Here is a 19,251-nt window from a genome sequence, read left to right on the forward strand (position 1 = left end):
GAGTCAAAGGGCTGAATTGCTAATGCAGGGATTTCAGACACTAACACACTTTCTATTTGGCTTGTGGGTTATACCCATGAGGAGTGATTCTAACTAATTCCAAGTATTACACATCTGATGTCCAGGAGGAAGACAAGCCTCTTCCCCTACCTTGAGCAGGTCAGATCACACCTGCAATATTATTTCCAGCCTGAGGGTCACAGGACAAGGACAAGGACAACCTCTAACTCTAATTGCAATGTGCTCAGAGGAAAGAACCAGGAGGCTGAGGCATTTGGCAAATCTTTGAGTAAAAGTTAAAGGAGCTCCAGTTGAATAGCAATAGTTTCAAGAAACCCATGACTTATTATCTTTAGCTCTCTCGTGGCTGTCCTGAGAGAAGACTGATGCCAAAAGGCAAACCTGCTAGAAGACAGGAGTAAACTCTAAAACTAGGAAAGGAAATGGCTGAGAATGGCTACTCTGAGAAGTAGTGTGTGGCTGCCACATCATTGCTGATGTTCATTCAGGTGCAAGATAAGCCCCTAGTCAGGGATATGACCAAAAGGTGGGCTGGGGGCTAGGGCTAATGGAGCAGGTAACTTAAAATATCCTTCCAGATCTAAGATGCTGTGTGCTAGCCACTGGCCTGGAAAGGGCAGTGATATGACCAGAATTGAAGGATTGAGGTCCATAAACTGGTAACCTCTGACCTCTGGTGGGACATTCTACCAGTCCTTTTAACTGGTTCTCTGAACTGAAGAGATACTCAAAACATTTCCAGATAGATCTTTGCAGATGCAGAGGCTTGAAAAGATGAAGTCTCTTGAGTACAGGACACCAAGATTGAGAAGGGATTTCACTGGGGTCTAAAGTGCCATGTAGTTAAGGAAGGGACACAACTCAGATCCCAAACATGGGACTAAGAAGGACTTACATAGCTTAGAAGAAGTAAATTTAGGACAAATGAAAGGCCTTCCTGCTTCCCACAGCAGGACTGGCTTTAGGGAATTTGTTCCCCAGTGAGTGTAAGCTGAAAATGTGAGGAGATTTGAGGCAGGTTCAGATAAAGTCACTAGTGGCCAGATCCCTTAACAGACTATTAAGGGAAACTGACTATTTTGGGGATGTCTTAACTTTTAAGGGACATCTTTAATCACTCGAAGCTGACATTCTGACCTCGGGTGACCTGGCCTTTAGTGCCCCCATAGGTCTCATGGACTGCCCCCATGGGACATTTCTTATGTCCTTAGGAAATCACTGATTATGGGAGGGCCTCAATCCAGAAGATGAGCTCTGCCCTCAGAGTAGCAATTGCCCTCATGAAAGGAGGAGGAGGAACTCATCCCTGGGAACATTTTTTAACCTTTCAGAGGAAGAAAGGTGGGCACTGGTAACTGCTGGAATGATCTCAGAAAAATCCCGAGGTGCCAGAAAACATACTGTCCCCTTTGCTCTGACTGAACCTACAACCTCCCGACCACATTCCTTCCTGCTGCCTCATTCCCCTTGGGGTCCTAGACCGAGGGAGTGAAGCCTGGGGGAGCTGATCAGAATAGCTGTATGGCGTGTCCAGCAAGGAGCTTGGCCTGGCCTCTTTCTTGGGGCCAGACCCTGAGACCCTTTCCCAATTTCCTGTCTCAGATATGCTGAGCAAGCACAGGCCTTCCTCCTTGGTGGGGGCAGCTGGACTCAAGCCAACAACTCTCAAAAGTTGAGTCACTTAGTGTCTTTCCTTCCTCAGCTTTCCATCCTGCTGGGACCTCAGATAGGAGCTCCTGTCTCCCAGTTTGTCTGCTGAAAACCACAGGATAGCAAATTAAAGGTGCCTTTGACAAAACCCCACAAACCCTCATCCACGGGCTTGGTGTCTCCTAGACAAGTGATTTCCTGTCCATTCACCTCAAGAGCTAATATTTATTGCTCCAAAATGACTCTTCTGCATCTTCAAGGTCCTCGCTGGAACAAGTCAGTGACATACAGAGAGCATGGTATAACCCAGCCCAGAATCCCCTACATACTGAGCTACTATGTACCAGATGACAGGAAGCCACCCAACAATACTTTCTACATTAATGCATTAAATTCTAGAACTTCATTAAAGCTGCATTCCTTTGGTTTGATATGTATTATTATCGAAATAATAACAATGATGTTCACTTATATCGTTGCTTTGCCTAGCACTGTACAGTTTACAAAGCACAGACATTACTTTGAGCCTCACCATCCTTACATAATATGGTTTGGGTTCGTATATCTATCTCCATTTCATACTTCAGCAAAGAGAATGCAGATGACTTGTCCGAAGTCATACAATGTATAAGCAAGAGAGCGGCATCTTCTGTGATCTACAATACTATGCACTATGCCTTTTTCATGTCCCCATCAGAGCACTGGGGAAGGTAAAAATGGAGAAAGCTGGGCCTTTGTGACCTTGTGTAAGGTCAAACCCAACTGCTAAACCTGCCAACCTAGAGGAGTTTCTGAGCTACACCTACCTTTTCTGCCTCCCTGACTTTTCAGATTGCTAAAACCCAGTGGGTTCAGCAAAGTGGGATACCAGCCCAACCAGCTTTGATAGAAAGCAGTAGCATATTCTACTTGCCAAGCCTTTGCCTACAGACACCTCTGCTCAGGCCCAATAGCCCTGGGTCTTGCTGGACTCAAGACTCTGCAGCTAAGAAGGGCTTGTCTCTTCTCCTCTCCTCTCCTCTCCTCTCCTGCTTTAGATAGACATGTAAAGAACTGAAAAGTGCATGGAAGAATTAATGGAAACCCAGAACCAGAGGGCCTGTAGAAGTCCTCTGCCTGTAAATTCGTGACCTCCTCCATAGCATCTCTGACCAGAGTTTGTCATGGCCCTCCTTAAATACCTCTAAGGCCAGGAAACCAAGAACCTCACTACTACCCAAGTCAGTCCTTGACCTTAATCAGATCTACATTTGACTAACTTTGACCTTCTACTTGGTCCCAGCTTCCATAATTACCTCACTTAATCATTCCAATTGGTGTGCTTGAGGAACTGAGAATCATAAATTAAGTAACTTTCCCAAAGTCACATGAGGAAAGGTGTCATTTCCATACTTCTCACCATCCTATCTGTTCCAGGTACCCATTTTTTCCCCATGTACCCATTTTAATTCCACCAGTGTCCTCCTTAAAGAAACACCCAGAACTGGTTGCAGTGCTCTCTTGTGAGGCTTATCAGCTGAAAGAGCATAGGACCTGAGCACTCCCCTCCTTGAGACACTAAGCCCCTCTAGCTGCATCAAATTTTTGGCAGCAGCATTGTCATTCTGTAAAGCCACAGTTGATTGGTTTTTTCCCCTTGTGCTACTGTAAAGTCCGTTTCTTCCCCCCTTCTTTTTTGGGTTCAGCTGAGCACAAACATTGGACTACATATTACTACCTGTTTGAGTCAACTCAACTTCCTGAGGAAAACTGCAGCTCAGTCTGGCCGTGGGCTCTTGCTGTGGGTTGGCTATAGGCCAGACTTTGGCAGTGACGCCAGAGTGGCCAGACTTCCGTGGAATTCAGCATCTCAGGCAGTTCTTGGTGACCGGAGACAGATCCCATGGTATCCAAACCCCACGGGAATAGCCCTCAGTCCCAACAGATGGAGGGCTTGTGGGTGGAGCTAGAGAGTCTCAGTCTAGCAACGGACAGTCCTAAGGGACTATTTCCCTACCCCTCATAGTCCCTGGGAAGTCTTCAGTCCACAACCTCTGTGTAGCCAGGAAAGGGTGAAGCTCCCTAGGCGCCAGACAAGGGTGGCCAAGGCATATTCCCAGGATCCAGCTCAAACGACTGCCTCTGGGAGCTCTTCCTCTGAAGCTTTAGGAAGGAAACTTTTGGGCTCAGTTCATCCATATCTTATTTATATATTTCTGAGGCTGAGGAGAGCCAGAGCCAGCCTTCCTTGGTATGATTACCCCTGTCAGCTCATCCAATGAGTATCTGGAGTTCTACTGTTAGAATTTAATCTATGAGGGGCGCCTGGGTGGCTCAGTGGGTTAAAGCCTCTGCCTTCGGCTCAGGTCATGATCCCAGGGTCATGGGATCGAGCCCCGCATCGGGCTCTCTGCTCAGCGGGTAGCCTGCTTCCTCATCTCTCTCTTCCTGCTTCTCTGCCTACTTGTGATCTCTGTCTGTCAAATAAATAAATAAAATCTTTAAAAAAAAAAAAAAGAATTTAATCTATGAGATTGTAAAGGGTTTCCCCCACCCTCAGAATCATAAATTGTCAGGATAGAAGGAACCATAGTGCTCACCTAATCTATCTCATATTTAGTGTAGGAATATTCTCTACAATATCTTTGTCCTAATTCTCTAGCCTCTGCATGGACACACTCATCTCCCAAGATAGCCTCTTCCACTGATTTTACTATAGAAAGTTCTTCCCATAACTAAAATTCTGCCTTTCTGGAGCTTTTGCCCATTGGCCCAGGTTCTACTCTCTTGTTATGTGGTCTTCTATAATCCTATCTAAAAAATAACAATTCTTTTGGAGGAGTACATCTTAAGTTGTTCCTGACCAATGTCTGAGGTAATTGGCAGCCATCAGTGGTATGGGGAGAGGCCCCAGGAAAGGAGACTGTCAAGAGCCAGTCTAATGACTCCACAAACTGTATGAATTTTGTTATCTTTCATCTGAGTATCCTTCTCAGGCATGAAAAAACATAACACTGATAGCTTGTCGGGGAGACCAGAGGAGGCTTTACTATCACAACTAAATAAAGTTCTCTGAAGCCTAGGAATAGAACACTTTAGGGGGTATTCCATCAGGGGAGTAAGACTTGGGTAGCAACAGAGTTTCAGAGGAAATTCCTCATCAGTATCACCATCATCTGTTGCATTTTACTTAGCACCTACTGGGGCCAGATGCTTATAGATATCTAGATAGATATATACTTAGCCCCGTGCTTGATGGTGTTGGTAAAATGATGATGCATCCTGAATTTTCCAAAATATTCCTAATTCCAACTGTTTTAACTTTTTAAATAAATTCCTGTTCCAGGCCATGTATCTCTATTTTTCTTTGAGAACAAGTTTGTTAGGAATTCGTGAGAAGATGAAGACACATAGTCTCTTCCCTGAAGGATCTGGCAGTCTTCTTGGGAGCTTCATCCCAGTCTTTAAGATAACAACACAGCACTATGAAGACTCTCTTCAGTAGTATGAGTCTTTTAAGTGCTGTTTCAGGTTTTCAGAGAAGAGATCACAGTCAAAAGGGGCAGTCAAAAGGAAAGATTTCATGGATGAGGTAGAAAGTGACTTAGACGTCTGGGATGTGTTGGAAGGGATTGGTAAAACAGGTGAAATGTATTCCTGGAGGGTAACATGGTGTTGCCTCACCTAGATAATAAAGAGTGAGGGGTTGGGCCTGTAGGGAGCAGGTGTGTTTAGGACATGAGTGAGAGAGAAGGCTAGGAAGGTCAATTTCAACCATGCTGAAGCAAGTTTTAGGGTTTTTTTTGCGGGGGGGGGTTGTTTGTTTGTTTGTTTGTTTTAATTTGACAGACAGAGATCACAAGTAGGCAGAGAGGCAGGCAGAGACAGAGGAAGTAGGAAGCAGGCGCCCCGCTGAGCAGAGAGCCCGATGGCTCGATCCCAGGACCCTGGGATCATGACCTGAGCCGAAGGCAGAGGCTTTAACCCACTGAGCCACCCAGGCGCCCCTGAAGCAAGTTTTAGATGTCAGCTTGAGGGATATGGCTGTCATCCTGTTGGCAATGGAAAGAACATGGGAGCATAAGGTTGCCTAACCTCACAGTCCAGCTGCATCAGCCTCCACTGTGTAACCCTGGGCAAATTACCTTAGTTGGGGCTCAGTTTCTTTGTCTAAAGATTAGGGATATTGATAATATCATCTACCTCATAGAGGTCTTATGAGGTTTGCAATACTTCATCAAAGTGTCGATCATGTTACCTGGCACATATGTAGTGTTAGCTATAAGTTATTAGGGCACTAAAGTGACACAGTTAGGGAAGGAATGTAGGAGGACACTAAGTAGCACAGAGAGGATAGATTGGAGAGAGAGGAGACTAAAGCATGAGGAGACTATTCTGGTAGTAGTATAGTATAGTACTGTAGTATACTATAATAGTACTAGTAGTAATATAAGCAGAATAGTAATAATACTATAATACTATTACTATAGTAATAATACTATAGTAATATAAGTAGTAGTCTAAGCAGTATATAGTACAGGCTTGACCAGCAATGGTCAGGAGAAGGTAATGAATCATTCATTCATTCATGAATCATTCTCAATTTAGATGTTGAGAGGGAAAAACTGACGGGTCTTTCTGCTAACTGGGTAGTATGGTCTCTAGCTGGTGTGTTGGGTGTGGGTCTTTCGGTGTCAGAGCTCAGACCAAGCACCGTTGTTAGGGTCCGTGATCAAAGGAACGAGAATGACACAAAGCAAAAATCAAGCAAAGCTTTATTTCGCACCAAGCATCGAAAATCAAACTGACAGGTAGGAGCCATCTCTTGCAAAGAGACAACAACGATGACCCCGACAAGGTCACTCCCAAGAAGGCCGCTCCGGATGAGGCTGCTCTGGACAAGGCCACTCTGGAGGAGGCCGCTCTGCAGACGAGGCCGCTCCCAGGACGAGGCCACTCCTGACAAGGTCGCTCCCCGGACAGGGCCGCTCCCAAGAAGAGGCCACGCTGGACGAAGCCGTTCCCAGGACAAGGCCGCTGCTGACGAGGTCACTCCCCAGATGGGGCTGCTCCCCAGAATGATGCCACTCCAAGGAGGCCACTTGCAGCGGTGCCGCGACCTGGGGCAGTGAGGCCACCCGTGTCGGGGCCGCGGGTCGGTGGTGGCGAGGCCACATGCTGTGGTGAGGCTGCTGGCGGCGAGGCCGTTTGCCGTAGCGCCACTGCCTAGGACTACGATGACCAGGACCACCATGATGGCCACGATGCTCTGACTGTCCCGAAGACTACCCTGACAGCTATCCCAACGGCTATTCTAACCGCTATCCTAACAGCTATTCTAAAGCTATTCTGACTCCTCCTACTACTCCCCCCAACCCCAGCCTCACAGACTAACATTTATAGAGGTGGTTGAGACCAGCCCACACAGGTGGCCAGTGGGATTTCAACTCACCACAGTAAATATATGTGCACCCCACTGATTGGATGTCTCCATCTGGCCTGGCCCACCCCTATATCTGGGGTTTGCAACTAAGTTCCTCTGGCTAACCAGGCCCTTACACCGTGACATTGCTTGGAAGAAAGAGAGGGGAAGTGTTGGTGTGCTTGCTGTGATCCTTGAGAGGGTGGGGATTGTAGGTAGAACAGCGCCCTCTGATGTGGTGGCACTTGGGACATTTCAAAGGTCCCCTGCCTCCTACTGCCCTAATTCCTTTTAGTAGGAAAGTTTTAGGCAATGTTGTTAAAGACCTGGGCACTGGAGAGGGTAACACTTCAGCTTTCCTTGAGTGAGCTGAAAACAGGCCTTTCTAGGCCGGAGAGGAGATTGATGGTCAGAATAGAAGGCCCATAGGAAATGGGGAACTGGAGAAAGAGGATTCATGTGGGAGTAGGGCTGAGGGGTACGTCACGAGGGAGAGAAGCACTGAAAGAGGAAGTGTGAGAATGCTGAAGACATGCTTAGCCCATTTCACAGCCTTGCCCCTGCAACTCCCTCTGTGACATCACCATTGACACACTTGGCAACCCTTGGGCTTTACAGAGCATTTCCCTTGTACTGAATTTAAGCTCCAAATGTTCACTGCCTTTATTTCAAATGTTAGACAAACTGAAGTCACATGAATCTTTGATCCTGTCAGGGCATAATCAGATGATAGCTGGGAGGAGAGGAAGCATGGGAGTGGAACCATGTTGTTGGATAAAATGTAATTATGCTATTTGAGAAGGAAAAACAGCTTGGCCTTGAACACTTTTATAAGCATTAACATCTTACTCTTTCCCTCTTGGGAAGGGGGCTTTGGGGGAAACAAGTGCCCCTCTCCCTCAAGTCCTTCCCTATGGGAGTTCCAGCCCAAAGAGTGGATCTGACTCCCGAGCCAGCCCCAGAGCTAATCCTACCCCAGAGTTAACTCCCTAAGAGAAGTGAGGCAAGTCTGGACTTACCACCTGGTCTAGCCCCTGCTCTTGGGGACCCTGGAGTCACCTAAAGCCCAACCCACCCTCTGGAGTTGGGTGTTGATCTTCTCTTTGCTTCAGGAAGCCAGGTCTGTGAATATGATGGGGAACTAGACACCAGGTAGCCACCAGAGAAGAAACCAGTTGCTCTTAGGAAACTCAAAGCTTCTAGACAGACTGTTAGAGGGAGGAAATGAAAAGGGGGATTATGGGGTCTCAGACGCTGCCTGTCAGTGTGGGACTAAGCCCGGATAGCCGAGACCTGTGCTCCAGCAACATTTCAGAGGTTGAGAACACCTCTGAAGTGTTTCTCGAACAGCAGAAGCCTCTAGGCCAGATCCCATGGTCCCCATCAGTTCCCACTGCACACTTGCCACAAGCCACAGGGTTTCTCTTTGGAATCTGTTCGGAGTTTTGTTTTTATCTCTTTTGCATTTTGTTTTCCAGAGTGGAACACTTAAGGATCCGGACTTGAGCAAGACCCCACCTCAGCGGCCAGCCCCCCAAGGTTGTTTACAGTATATTCTCGACTGTAATGGCATTGCAGTAGGGCCAAAACAAGTCCAAGCTTCTTAAAGTGATTGGTAGTTCATTTTTCAAAGCAGAAATTTTAAGCCAAAAACAAACAAGGGAAGAAAGGAAAGCGGGGAGGGGAGCAACAGACCCTCCCCTTGGTGCCGTTTCTGCGTTATTTCAATGCTGACTGGACTGTGTTTTCCTATGCAGTGTCAGCTCCTCTGTCTGGTTGTTTACCTGTTCCTGTTCGTGCTTGTAATGCTCACTTATGTTTCTCTGTATAACTTGTGATTCCAGGGCTGTTTGTCAACAGTGTACAAAAGAATTGTGCCTCTCCCAAGTCCAGTGTGACTCTATCTTCTGGGTGGTTTGATAGTATTTTTTAAAGTATTACATAATGTGGGGTGAAATAGGACTGGGGGGCTAGACAGGGAGAAACAAAGACCACAAAAATAAAACCCAACTCCTCTCCTTCTCCCCCTACCCCCAGGCTCCGATTAAGTCACCCCCCCACCCCCTGCTTACCTCCATGAGTGTGCTTGGGATCTTCAGTGAATTGTGCTTTTTGCTTCCTTTCTGCATGACTAGGGTAAATAGATAGAAGTTTAAGAGATTTTTCAAGGTCTAATTTCCTAGCTTCATCCGTTGAATCTGAAGGCATCCACCTTTTTTCCCTTTGCTAAAATTTGGTGCAGTTTGAGTTTATGTGATAGGCTGGCTGTGCCTGTAGAGCTCTTGTGTTTTTAGTGATGACATGAAATATAAAGAAAAAGCTATTTCCAGGAATGTGTTCTGTATTTGACATCCCAGTGTACCTTATTTTTTATTATTAACTAATTAGCTATGAGATTAGACAAAAAAAAAAATGGGGCCGCTGATGTGCAATATCAAAGTGAACATGTGAGTATTTTCTGTGCGTTGATCTCAGTCCCCCAAGTTGTTTCTTTGTTGCTGTTTCTGAATTGGCCATATTATGCGCTTCTGTGGAACTGAGGCTGCTTTGTATTCCCCAAAGCCTGACAGAGATGATTCTTGTACAGAGATGATTCTTTAGCAATTTTGGACATAGGATGCAGGAAACTACTGAAAGTCTAAGAAGGAGTTGACCATTCTGCTCTTGGCCTCTCCCTAGGCAATCATGAGACCAAATCAGAAATGTCCCATTTCACAGAGGGGTATACTGCCTACAGAACTCTGAGGTGGACTCCTGCTTTCATTTTCAGCTGTTACAAGAGCCCTCTGGAGGCCAGAGAATGAGAGGCTTTATCTTTCCTCGGAAGAACTGTCTCTGGTTTTAGCTTGTGTGTGTTTGGGACAGAGTCTCCACAGCCATGTGGCTATTGAAGAAACCTCACCAGTTTGTCCTCTTTCCTCTGACATGCAGTTACTGGGCAGTGATGAGACAGTTAATTAAAGCCTCGGCTTCAGTGCCTCATCTTGCCATCTCCTAGCCATAACTGGGATGGGCACTGAGTGGTCTCCTCTAGCACTGTGGTCGATGGGAGTTCATGCCAGCAGTTTGGATTTTAAAGAAGCTCTACTGTTACATTCCTCTCACTTCCATTCTGATATGTTACCGTTCTGGATTCCAGGTCTGAGGAATAAATAATGTTGATAGTATGGTGTATGTGTCAAGGGCATGTGCCCTAGTTTCTCTGTTGGCTGCTGGCAAATTCTGAGGCTACAGGGAAATGCACTGAGTGTGAGTGTTCTCATCTGTGATCCCTCCCTTAGATGGTGATGGTGGTCGGTCTGTTGTAAATATATACATATATGCATTTATGCACTTCCAGGTGGGTTGCATAAGAATCAGGTCCTTAAATACCTCCCAATCTGATGAAATGGTAGAAAGGAATAGAGCAACATTTCCCAGAATGGAGGAATACATTTTCATTTTTTATTTTTATTTTTTTGTCCAAGTGGTGAGCTGATGGTGGTGTTGCTTCTCTGCATGTTATCAGTGTGAACATCCAGGTGCTTTTCATGTGACATTTGTGAGCCACAATACAAAGTTGCCATTTGAATTCAGTCAGGCTCCAGGGTGGTGTTAGCCAGTTTCTCAGGTTGGGGAGAAACTGATTAGGGCTCCTACTGCCAAATGCAAGCAGGCAGTGTGACCTGACTATCATGTGCCCTCAGGCAGCATGCTAAGGGCCAATTCTGTGGCCTGGGGGACATCCATGTCACAGTATAGGATTGCTGTTCAGGTGTTTTGTATCCATTTCTTTTCTGATGTTGTCCCCTTTTTTTGTACCAATCCAGCTGGGAAAACCTCAGCCAATGCTGGAAGTGTGATTTAAGTACCTCTCTTTTGTGACTCTCTTGTACAGCTTAATGTGCAATAAAGGAAAAGTTATATCTGTCTTCAGTGTTAAGTTGTAAAGTTTCTGGCTATTCAAGCATCTCTGTCCAAGTGGGAAAGAACTCAGGTTCCTGGTCTAAGAGGCTGAGCCATCAACCTGCTGTACTTTACAAGAAAAGGCTGATACAGATGAAGCCAGACTTTGGAAGAGGCAAAAACTGGCTAACGTGAAAGATGCTGATCTGTCGTCTTCATCTTTACTGGTTATCTGATTTGAACTTGGAACTTCAAGTTTTCAATCCAAAATTCCATTTATGTATTTATGTAAAACTAACTCTGGTATTCATTGGTAACTGATACAGTGGAGCCCATGCCATGTAGCAGGGAGATGGGCTGATAATCTTGGGTGCATAGTGGTGTAGATGGATAATTCTGCCTCTGCAGAGGGTATAGGTATTCTGGTGTTTCTAGGATATTAAGTTACAACACAACTCCTAGCTGCTCTTGGGTTTCTATAAGCCTACTCCTTCCAGCTGGCTCATGAATGTGGACACTGAGAGTGAGACATGAGAAATTGGATCTCTCAGGCTAATTATGCATCATTTCCACTAGTCAGTATGCACTGACGAGGACATCTTTTGAATTTTACTATGTCAAAAGATGACTAAGGAACCACCGCCCCCCCATCTTAGCAAAATCTGGGCAATCAGGTATCATGCTTACTGCCTGGCATCTCCCAGAGGAAGGATGGCCTTTTCCCCCTCCAGACCACTGGATGGTTTTCTGTCTCCCGCTGAGAGAATGGTATCCTGGTCCTTTGGGGGGTGGGGGTGGAGGTGAGGGGCTGCTTCTTTCTTTCTGCTGTCTTTTGCACCCACAACATCTCCAGGGGAGAATAGGACTTGGATTTCTGGAGTTCACCACACATACCAGAGAGGGAGTAGAGCCCCCTGAGGATGGTACTACGAGACAAAAGAGCACATGGAAACAGAAGATTGCCCCTAGTCATGTGCTTGAGTTAATGTTAAAATGAAGCCCTGGGGGGTGGGGGTGGGGCATGGCAATCAGGCATGTGCTGGTCAGGAGCCAGACACAGCCCAAGTTCTGTAAAAACAATGCAAGTCTATGATCATTAATGATCATAGTTTTTAAAGTTTTTAAAGAACTTTCTTGTCCATTAACATCTTTGAAACACTACTTCTTGAAAGACAACTAAGACTTGGGATTACCCTTTCATAGTTTTATGGTTAGAATCACCAAGTCCCAGAGAAGTGTGCTGACTTGCTTGGAGTCACTGAATGACTGTCTTGACTTTGTGACTCCCAGACCTGTGCTCTTTCCACTGCCTTGTACTGCGTCTATAGTGTGGAACTTGAGACCTCCTAGTAAACTATGAGGCAGGTTACCCTCTACCTGAGAAACCTCTGGGGAAGTAGGGTGGGGTCCCTCTGGTCTAAGGGGCCTTCTGTAAAAGAGCTTGCTTCTGATCAGGGGCACTCATCCCATGGTTTCTTCCTTGTCCTCCTGACTTCTGATGTGCCTGAGGTGCTGTGTCTCTGAGGAGGAGCAAGTAGTGGCAGATGTATGAGGGAAACCAGGGGCTGGCTCTGGAGCCTGACAGAGCCTCGGGTGGCTTCTTGTAACAGAGCTTATCCTTTTTGTGATTAACTAACCTCACCCTTTAAGACATAGATTCTAATAAGGAAACCCTTTGATACGGTTAAATTATGAAGTTTTTCTTGTACTGAACCTAGGGGGCCCTGGGCAACCCCAAGGAATGCAGCCCCCAGGCAAGGTGATGCCTCTACGCCGGCCTCCCCCTGGACCATCACTGCCACCTTCCTCCTCTTCCTCCTCCTCCTCTTCTTCCTCCACCACCCACGGAGATGCACCCTCCAGCAGCAGCTCCCTGGCAGAGGCCCAGCCACCCCCGGCTGCTCCACCACAGAAGCCCCAGCCTCACCCACAGCTCAAGTAAGAGACAACTCAGCAGCTCCTTCCCCTCCCTTCTTCCTGCCCCTCCTCACAGGCCTTAGGCTCCAGAGCTGCTAGAAAGCACCTTCAATCAGGCTTTCTTCTACAGATATTTTTGTGGAGCTTTTTTGGATTTTGGTTTTGGGTTTTTTGGTTTTGTTTTTTTTGTTTTTTGGTCTGTTTTTTTTTTGTTGTTGTTGTTTGTTTTGCTTTGTCTTGTTTTGTTTTGTTTTGGTTGGGGACGTGGTTGGGGGTTGATTAAGGAGGGTAGAAAAGAAGGAAGTGAAAGTCCAAGGTCTAGCTAGAAGCTCAAACCCTTTCTTCCTGGGGAATGCCAATAAGGCAGAGTCACTGCCCCTTTCCTATTCTTACGTTAGCTAAGGGTTCTTTCTTCCTTCCTTCCTTCCTTTCTTTTAATCCTATCTCCTATTCTTTTTTCCATTCCTTTTCTGTGTGTGCGTGTGTGTGCGTGTGTGTTTGTGTGTGTGTTTCTCCCTCTCAAAATTAAAAAAAAAAACAAAAACCCTCTTTCCTGCCTCTGACTCACAATTTAGAGTGTGCAATCAGCAAGGCTGCCCAGAAGGGAAAGTAGGGGAAGGCGTTAAATCCATTTCAACTTGTTACCTTCTGCTTTGTCAGAAGGAGGTCGGTTTCTGGTATGGTCATCAGAGGAGGGTCCCAGATAGATGCCTGGAGGAACTCCCATTTTCTTGGGCTTCCTCACTCCCTAGAAGCCCCCACCACACTGGATCCTGCTTCATAGGAAGAACTGAGGGCCACTGGAAAACAGTAAAGCTGTACTAGGGATGGACAGCAACTGGATGTGGATGGCGATCAGTTCTACCCTCTCCCCTAGATCTAGAGATGCCTCCTTCCACCAAACAGAGACAGCTATAGCCTTTCAGGGGTGGGAATGACCCATGAGTGCTTCTCAGAGTGAGAGGTGATGGGCATCTTTAGGGAGGGAGAAAAGGAGGCCACTTAGACATGGTCTAGTCATTGTTTAGATGAGTAAACTGCTCAAAGAGATTTGATTAATTTTCTTTCCCCAAACCACTCTGCTAGTTAGTGGCAGAGCCAGGATTCAGGCTCAGGTAGTCCAGATGACCACTTTCTCTGGGTCTTCCAGCCCTTGTGGCTGGAGGGACATCACCCACTCCTGCTCCCCAGCTCTGGCCAGTGGCACATTTCACATCTCACCTGACTTATAACTTCCCCTCAATCCAAATGTTTTCTGCTGCTGACTTAAAATCTCTCCCGCCTTCTCATTAGCCGCCACTGGCCCCAGTCTGAGAGCAGATCTTTGGGTTACCATTGCCTTTGGGCTAAAGTTGTTGAATAGAGCCGTCACCTGGCAACAATCAGGAGGCTTATATCCAGTGCCCCTGGCTGTGCTTGCAGAGGGGGCCCTCCCTCCCAAAGGCCAGCATGTTGGGGCCCATTGCCAACCCTAATGGAAGGCAGGGTTTCTGTTCACAGTCACTGCAGGAGAGAAACTGCTCACACTCCTGTAGAGGGGAGTTTTGGGGGCTGCATCCCGAATGTAGGGAAGGGTTGGGAGCCCTAAGACATCAGGTGAAGATTTCTACAGCCAGAAACTATCAGGAAAAAGACACAGTGAAAGTCAAGGAGACATAGCAGACTACTGGAGATGCCAGACCTTATTCTCTTCTCAAGTACTTGGCTTGGCCTCCCCTCAACCTTCTTGACCAGTTTTTTTCCTCTGAATCCCTAGTCTTTCAGGGGGAAATCCAGTTCCTAGAATATGTGTGATTTGGGTTTTTAATTAGAAAACTGCTTAATGTCCTTATGTGTACCAGATATGTATCTCGTTTGCCCCTGGATACCCCGAACTGCACAGACCTCATATTAGAGATCCTTTGAGGAAGGCTACAAAGAATGGTCATGTCCATTTTAAGAGGAAGTAACTTGAGGCCTTGGTTTATTCCAAGTTTATTTGGAATCAGAGAAAATAAGCGGAGTATAAAGACCTGAAAAGGCTTGAGGAGAGTATTTTACCAAACATCTGCACATCACAAATGAGAAACCAAGACCCAAAGAAGCACAAAAACGAGTGAAGGGCAGATCCAAGACTTTACCTAGGTTTTCTGATGCTGGCACTACCACTTGACAATTAATGGAAAAGAGAGTACAAAGAGCCTATGGTCCCCTGGCTGCTATATTCCATCAGAAGGGAAGGGTGTGAGAGTCCTAGATTCTTACTTACTAAGTTGGGACCTCTGAAATGTAGCCTGTGGGCCATTTAGTTTAGCTTAAGTATAAGAAACAGTCTTTGAGTCACTCCTCCTTCTTTCCCTTTTCTCTTTTTCCCCTTTTCCCTCTTTCTCTTCTCTTTTCCCCCTTCTCCTTCTCTCCCACACTGCCCCCATCCTTTCCTATCTTAACAGCACTGAAGGTGAGGATAATAGCACAGGGGCCTCCCGGGCCCTGGCAGTACTCCATTGCTGACTTTCTCCTCCATCACCCTGGTCTCCCTGGGGGGGGAGTGGGGGTTCGGTTGTGTATCCTCATGTCACCGTCTTTCCCTGCCTCACTGGGAACACCCCCTCTCACGTTCTTTCTGGTTTTTATCTTCAAGCAAGTCGCAGTCCCTGACAAATGCCTTCAGCTTCTCTGAGTCCTCCTTCTTCCGGTCTTCAGCCAATGAGGATGAAGCCAAAGCGGAGACCATCCGGAGCTTGAGGAAGTCCTTTGCCAGCCTCTTTTCAGATTAGCTCTCCAGCTACTCGGGGGCGGGGGGCACCTAGCCCAACTGGGAAAGTTATCTGAGACATTTACCAATAGTCAGCCACGCTTGGTGATATCCCAAGACCTTGATGTGTGTGGTCCCTTCCTTTGCTCTGTTGTGCTAAGTGATATTGTGCAGCTCAGAAAAGACCATGTGAAAGTCTCAGGGCAGGTGCCTAACCAGCAAGGAACCCCTGACATCAGAGAGAATAGAGCTGCTTTCCTGTAGTCCTGAGAGTTTCCTCTGAGGTCATTGTTAGCTGTGAGTATAGTGGCCTTATTGTGATAGTGCCCTCATGTCTTATTCTTCTTCATAAAACCAGGATTCCCTTCACTGAGGACTCTGAGCTTACCCTAGCTCAGAGGCAGTGCTAAGCATGCCCCCGCTTTAGTCAGTGCTGCCTGTTTGGGGACCATATACTTACTCCAAAATGCTCTTGGCTCTAAGTGTTAGGAACCTACCCACACTTGGATCCCTTGTCATACCTGTTTAGCTGTTTAAAAGACACCTGTGCAGCACAAGAGATTCCTCTACTATCATGGTAAAGCACCTTTAGTCTGTCGATATTGGAGAGAACAAGGATCTGCAGTCCCCCCGCTCCACGTTTTCTCTTCTCTGGAGAGCAGTTCTTAAGTGCGTGCAGCAGTGATCTCGAGCTCTGAAGCTGCACTGTAGAGAATGCATGCCACTGTAATAGCAGTATGCCAAGTTTTGTGTTCATCTCCAAATAAATGTTAAGACCTTTGGTGCAATAAAAGCAGCAGCATTAACCAGCATTTGATTCAGCCATGAGGTCTCCCCTAGGCCACCCTTTTGGCTGAGAGAGTATATGTGAAGCATATGTGTGTGCTTGCAAGTGTAGGGAAGGGAAATGTCTAGGAGAGTGACGCTGTTTGTGCCAGTATGCTTGGGAATGTGTTTATGTGTGAGTGGCTATTTGCAAGTGGTTGAGAGTACGGCTATCCTTTAGATGTCACTTATGTTGGGCCTCTTGACATCTCCTGGTGAATGCTTCCTGCAGGACAACTGAACTTCCTTTGGTGACTCAGCATTTCTACCAATTTTACTGAATTTGTAGACTTTCTAATAAGCATAACACCCTTGATCCTGTGGCAGCCAATTTAGACCTACTTGTCTGGTCCATCAGTCTCCTCAGCTAAAGCCATATGAGGGTGCCAATGAAGCTGGACCCACCTGCTCTGATGAGACGTGTCTCACAAGCCGGCCTCAGGCCTCCTAAAAAGGTCTGCAATTGAGGGTGGGCTCCAAGAGACTTTTCTGTGGCTTCTTCACAGCTCACACAAGAGTAGGTTCCCAAAGACCACAAAGTCCTGTGAAGATAAGCACCACATCTGCACTAATAAATGGAAACCAGTGTATTTTTTTTTAAAGAGTTTATTTATTCATTAGACAGAGACAGCAAGAGAGGGAACACAAGCAGGGGTGGTGGGAGAGGGGGAAGCGGGCCTCCTGCCAAGCAGGAAGCCCAATGCAGGGCTCAATCCCAGGACCCTGGGATCATGACCCTAGCCAAAGGCAGATGTCCAAAGACTGAGCCACCCAGGAAACCAGTGTATTAACATTATATCTATATAGTTTCCAACACATACCATCCTAACCCAACAAAATAACACTCAGCCAAATGCCACTATCTTGCTAACCCTCGTCACAAGCAATAGATGCTGAGAGGCCAGAGAATGAAGTTCTCTGACATCAGAGTCTCCTTTCTAAGTCAGCCCATGATTTCAAGGTTCAAGGATCTAGAACTCTACCTTCTTCTGCCACTTGTAGTCACTTCTGCCCCCTACCCCAATTCTAGAAATGTTTAGTAGAATGCATTAATTTCACTGAAAAACATTGAATGCTTACTATGAGCATAAACATTGTGATGGAGTAAAAAAGTGTTTACTAATACTTCTGTAGTGCCTACTAAGTTTCAGGCACCATTCTAAGCATTTAACCAATACCAGTTTATTTATTCTCTCCAGAATCCTGTATCATAGGTATTAGTACTGTTTTATAAATGAAGAAATGGAGGCACATCAAGATTCAATAACTTGCTAAAAATTCATTCAGCTGGAATGCAGTGGAACTGGGGTTTGAACCCAAGCAATATAGCAGCATAAGTCATGGCTTTGACAATTTTGCTATATTATTTTTTATTTAATCTAGCAAAGGAAACAAGATATAATTTTATTAAATTATACATAATGTGAAAGCAAAATAAGAAATAAACATAAAAATTCTTCACACCCATACCTTCCTCCTTCCTTTACCTCCTCTATACCTATTGATCCCAGGAAAGGGGCAGTGGAAGAAGGTCAGAGAATGTGTATCAGTGTTGACCCCTTGTCCTAGAACCATGAGTAACATACACAATGTATCTTATTCTGATTGAATATAGTTCTGGTTCTTAAAAAATTACTCATTCTTCCACATGTGATGTCAGACCAAAAACCACAAGTGGCTTATTTAGAAAATGAGTCAGCCAGGAATTGCTAGGGTGACAAAAAGGGGAGGCATTTACCATAGGTCATATAGCACCCTGGTCCAAAGAACACATGGATTCTATTCAACCCTTAATAATGGAGTGGGGCCAGAAGTGGGGGGAGTCCCATTTAGAGACACCTCTCTTGGTATGTAATAAAGCTGGCCCCAGAAACTGGGAAATTTGCCACTCAACAATCAATAAATATTTGATGAATATCATGATTAAAAAAATGATCTAAACCTGGAAACTCCCTGGGTTGGTGATAGTCCACTACAGATATTGAAACCTTCAGTCTGTATCTGTTAGGCCAGTTGTGACCCCTCTGTAGTCCTCTAGGCAGCTGATGGAGATTCTCTACCCATATCTTTACCCTAGATTAATAGAGATAGAACACCTCATCCCTGCCCTCACAGAACTCTCCATTTCCTTGGGTCAAGATTAATTAATTCTACTTTTTTTTGTTGTTCACAACTTTTTATTGTATACTTACAATATTATTAAGCTCGATAAATTTTGTGGGAAGAAAATAAAAATGAGTTAAGCAAAGATTCTGCCCTCATAAAGTTTACCATCCAGTAGGGATGCTATATGCTATATATGTATATATGTATATATACATATATACAAATAAAAGGAAGGAAGTGGTCAGTGCTGTGAGACATATGCAATCAAAATGTTAGTTTGGAAAAAAATTAAGCTTGATAAGTATTGGTGAGGATATGGGAAATAGAACACTTACATTTTGCAAGTGGAAACATGTTGGTATTACACTTTGGGGAACAACTTGGCAATATCTAATGCACAAACCCTATGACTCAGTAATTCCATTTCTAGACATTCACTCTAGAGAATCTCTTTCACATGTACTTAAGAAGGCAAGTAAAATAATATTAGTCACAGGACCATTTGCAAAAAATGGAAAAAACCAACTGTCTCTCATGGGGGAATTATAACATAAATTGTGATTTACTCTATTCCAGTTTTACCAATTTACCAAATTCCAGTTTTACCAATACCATTTACTGTATTGGAATTGGAATTCTGTATTGGAATTGGAATACTGTATAGAAGTTAAAGAAAAATTGGAATACTGTATAGAAGTTAAAGAAAAAAACA

The 19,251-nt window shown here is 45.4% G+C and overlaps 1 protein-coding gene across 3 annotated transcripts in view; it reads left to right on the forward strand.

Annotated features, from left to right (window-relative positions):
* Nucleotides 1-16,420, forward strand: part of SYN2 (synapsin II) — a 210,345-nt gene extending 193,925 nt beyond the window's left edge. For 2 of the 3 annotated variants that reach the window (XM_013052398.2, XM_045063324.1), the window contains 3 exons: nucleotides 8,551-8,611; nucleotides 12,676-12,895; nucleotides 15,495-16,420. In XM_013052398.2, the coding sequence (XP_012907852.2) occupies nucleotides 8,551-8,611; nucleotides 12,676-12,895; nucleotides 15,495-15,630 (417 nt within the window). In that variant the 3' untranslated portion in view covers nucleotides 15,631-16,420. The remainder of the gene's footprint in view (nucleotides 1-8,550; nucleotides 8,612-12,675; nucleotides 12,896-15,494) is intronic. The other variant, XM_045063325.1, reaches the window with a different exon arrangement.
* The last annotated feature ends 2,831 nt before the right edge of the window (nucleotides 16,421-19,251 follow it).

This window comes from Mustela putorius, unplaced genomic scaffold, assembly GCF_011764305.1.
Source record: "Mustela putorius furo isolate JIRA1106 unplaced genomic scaffold, ASM1176430v1.1 tig00003850_pilon_pilon_pilon, whole genome shotgun sequence".
Lineage (NCBI taxonomy): Eukaryota > Metazoa > Chordata > Mammalia > Carnivora > Mustelidae > Mustela > Mustela putorius.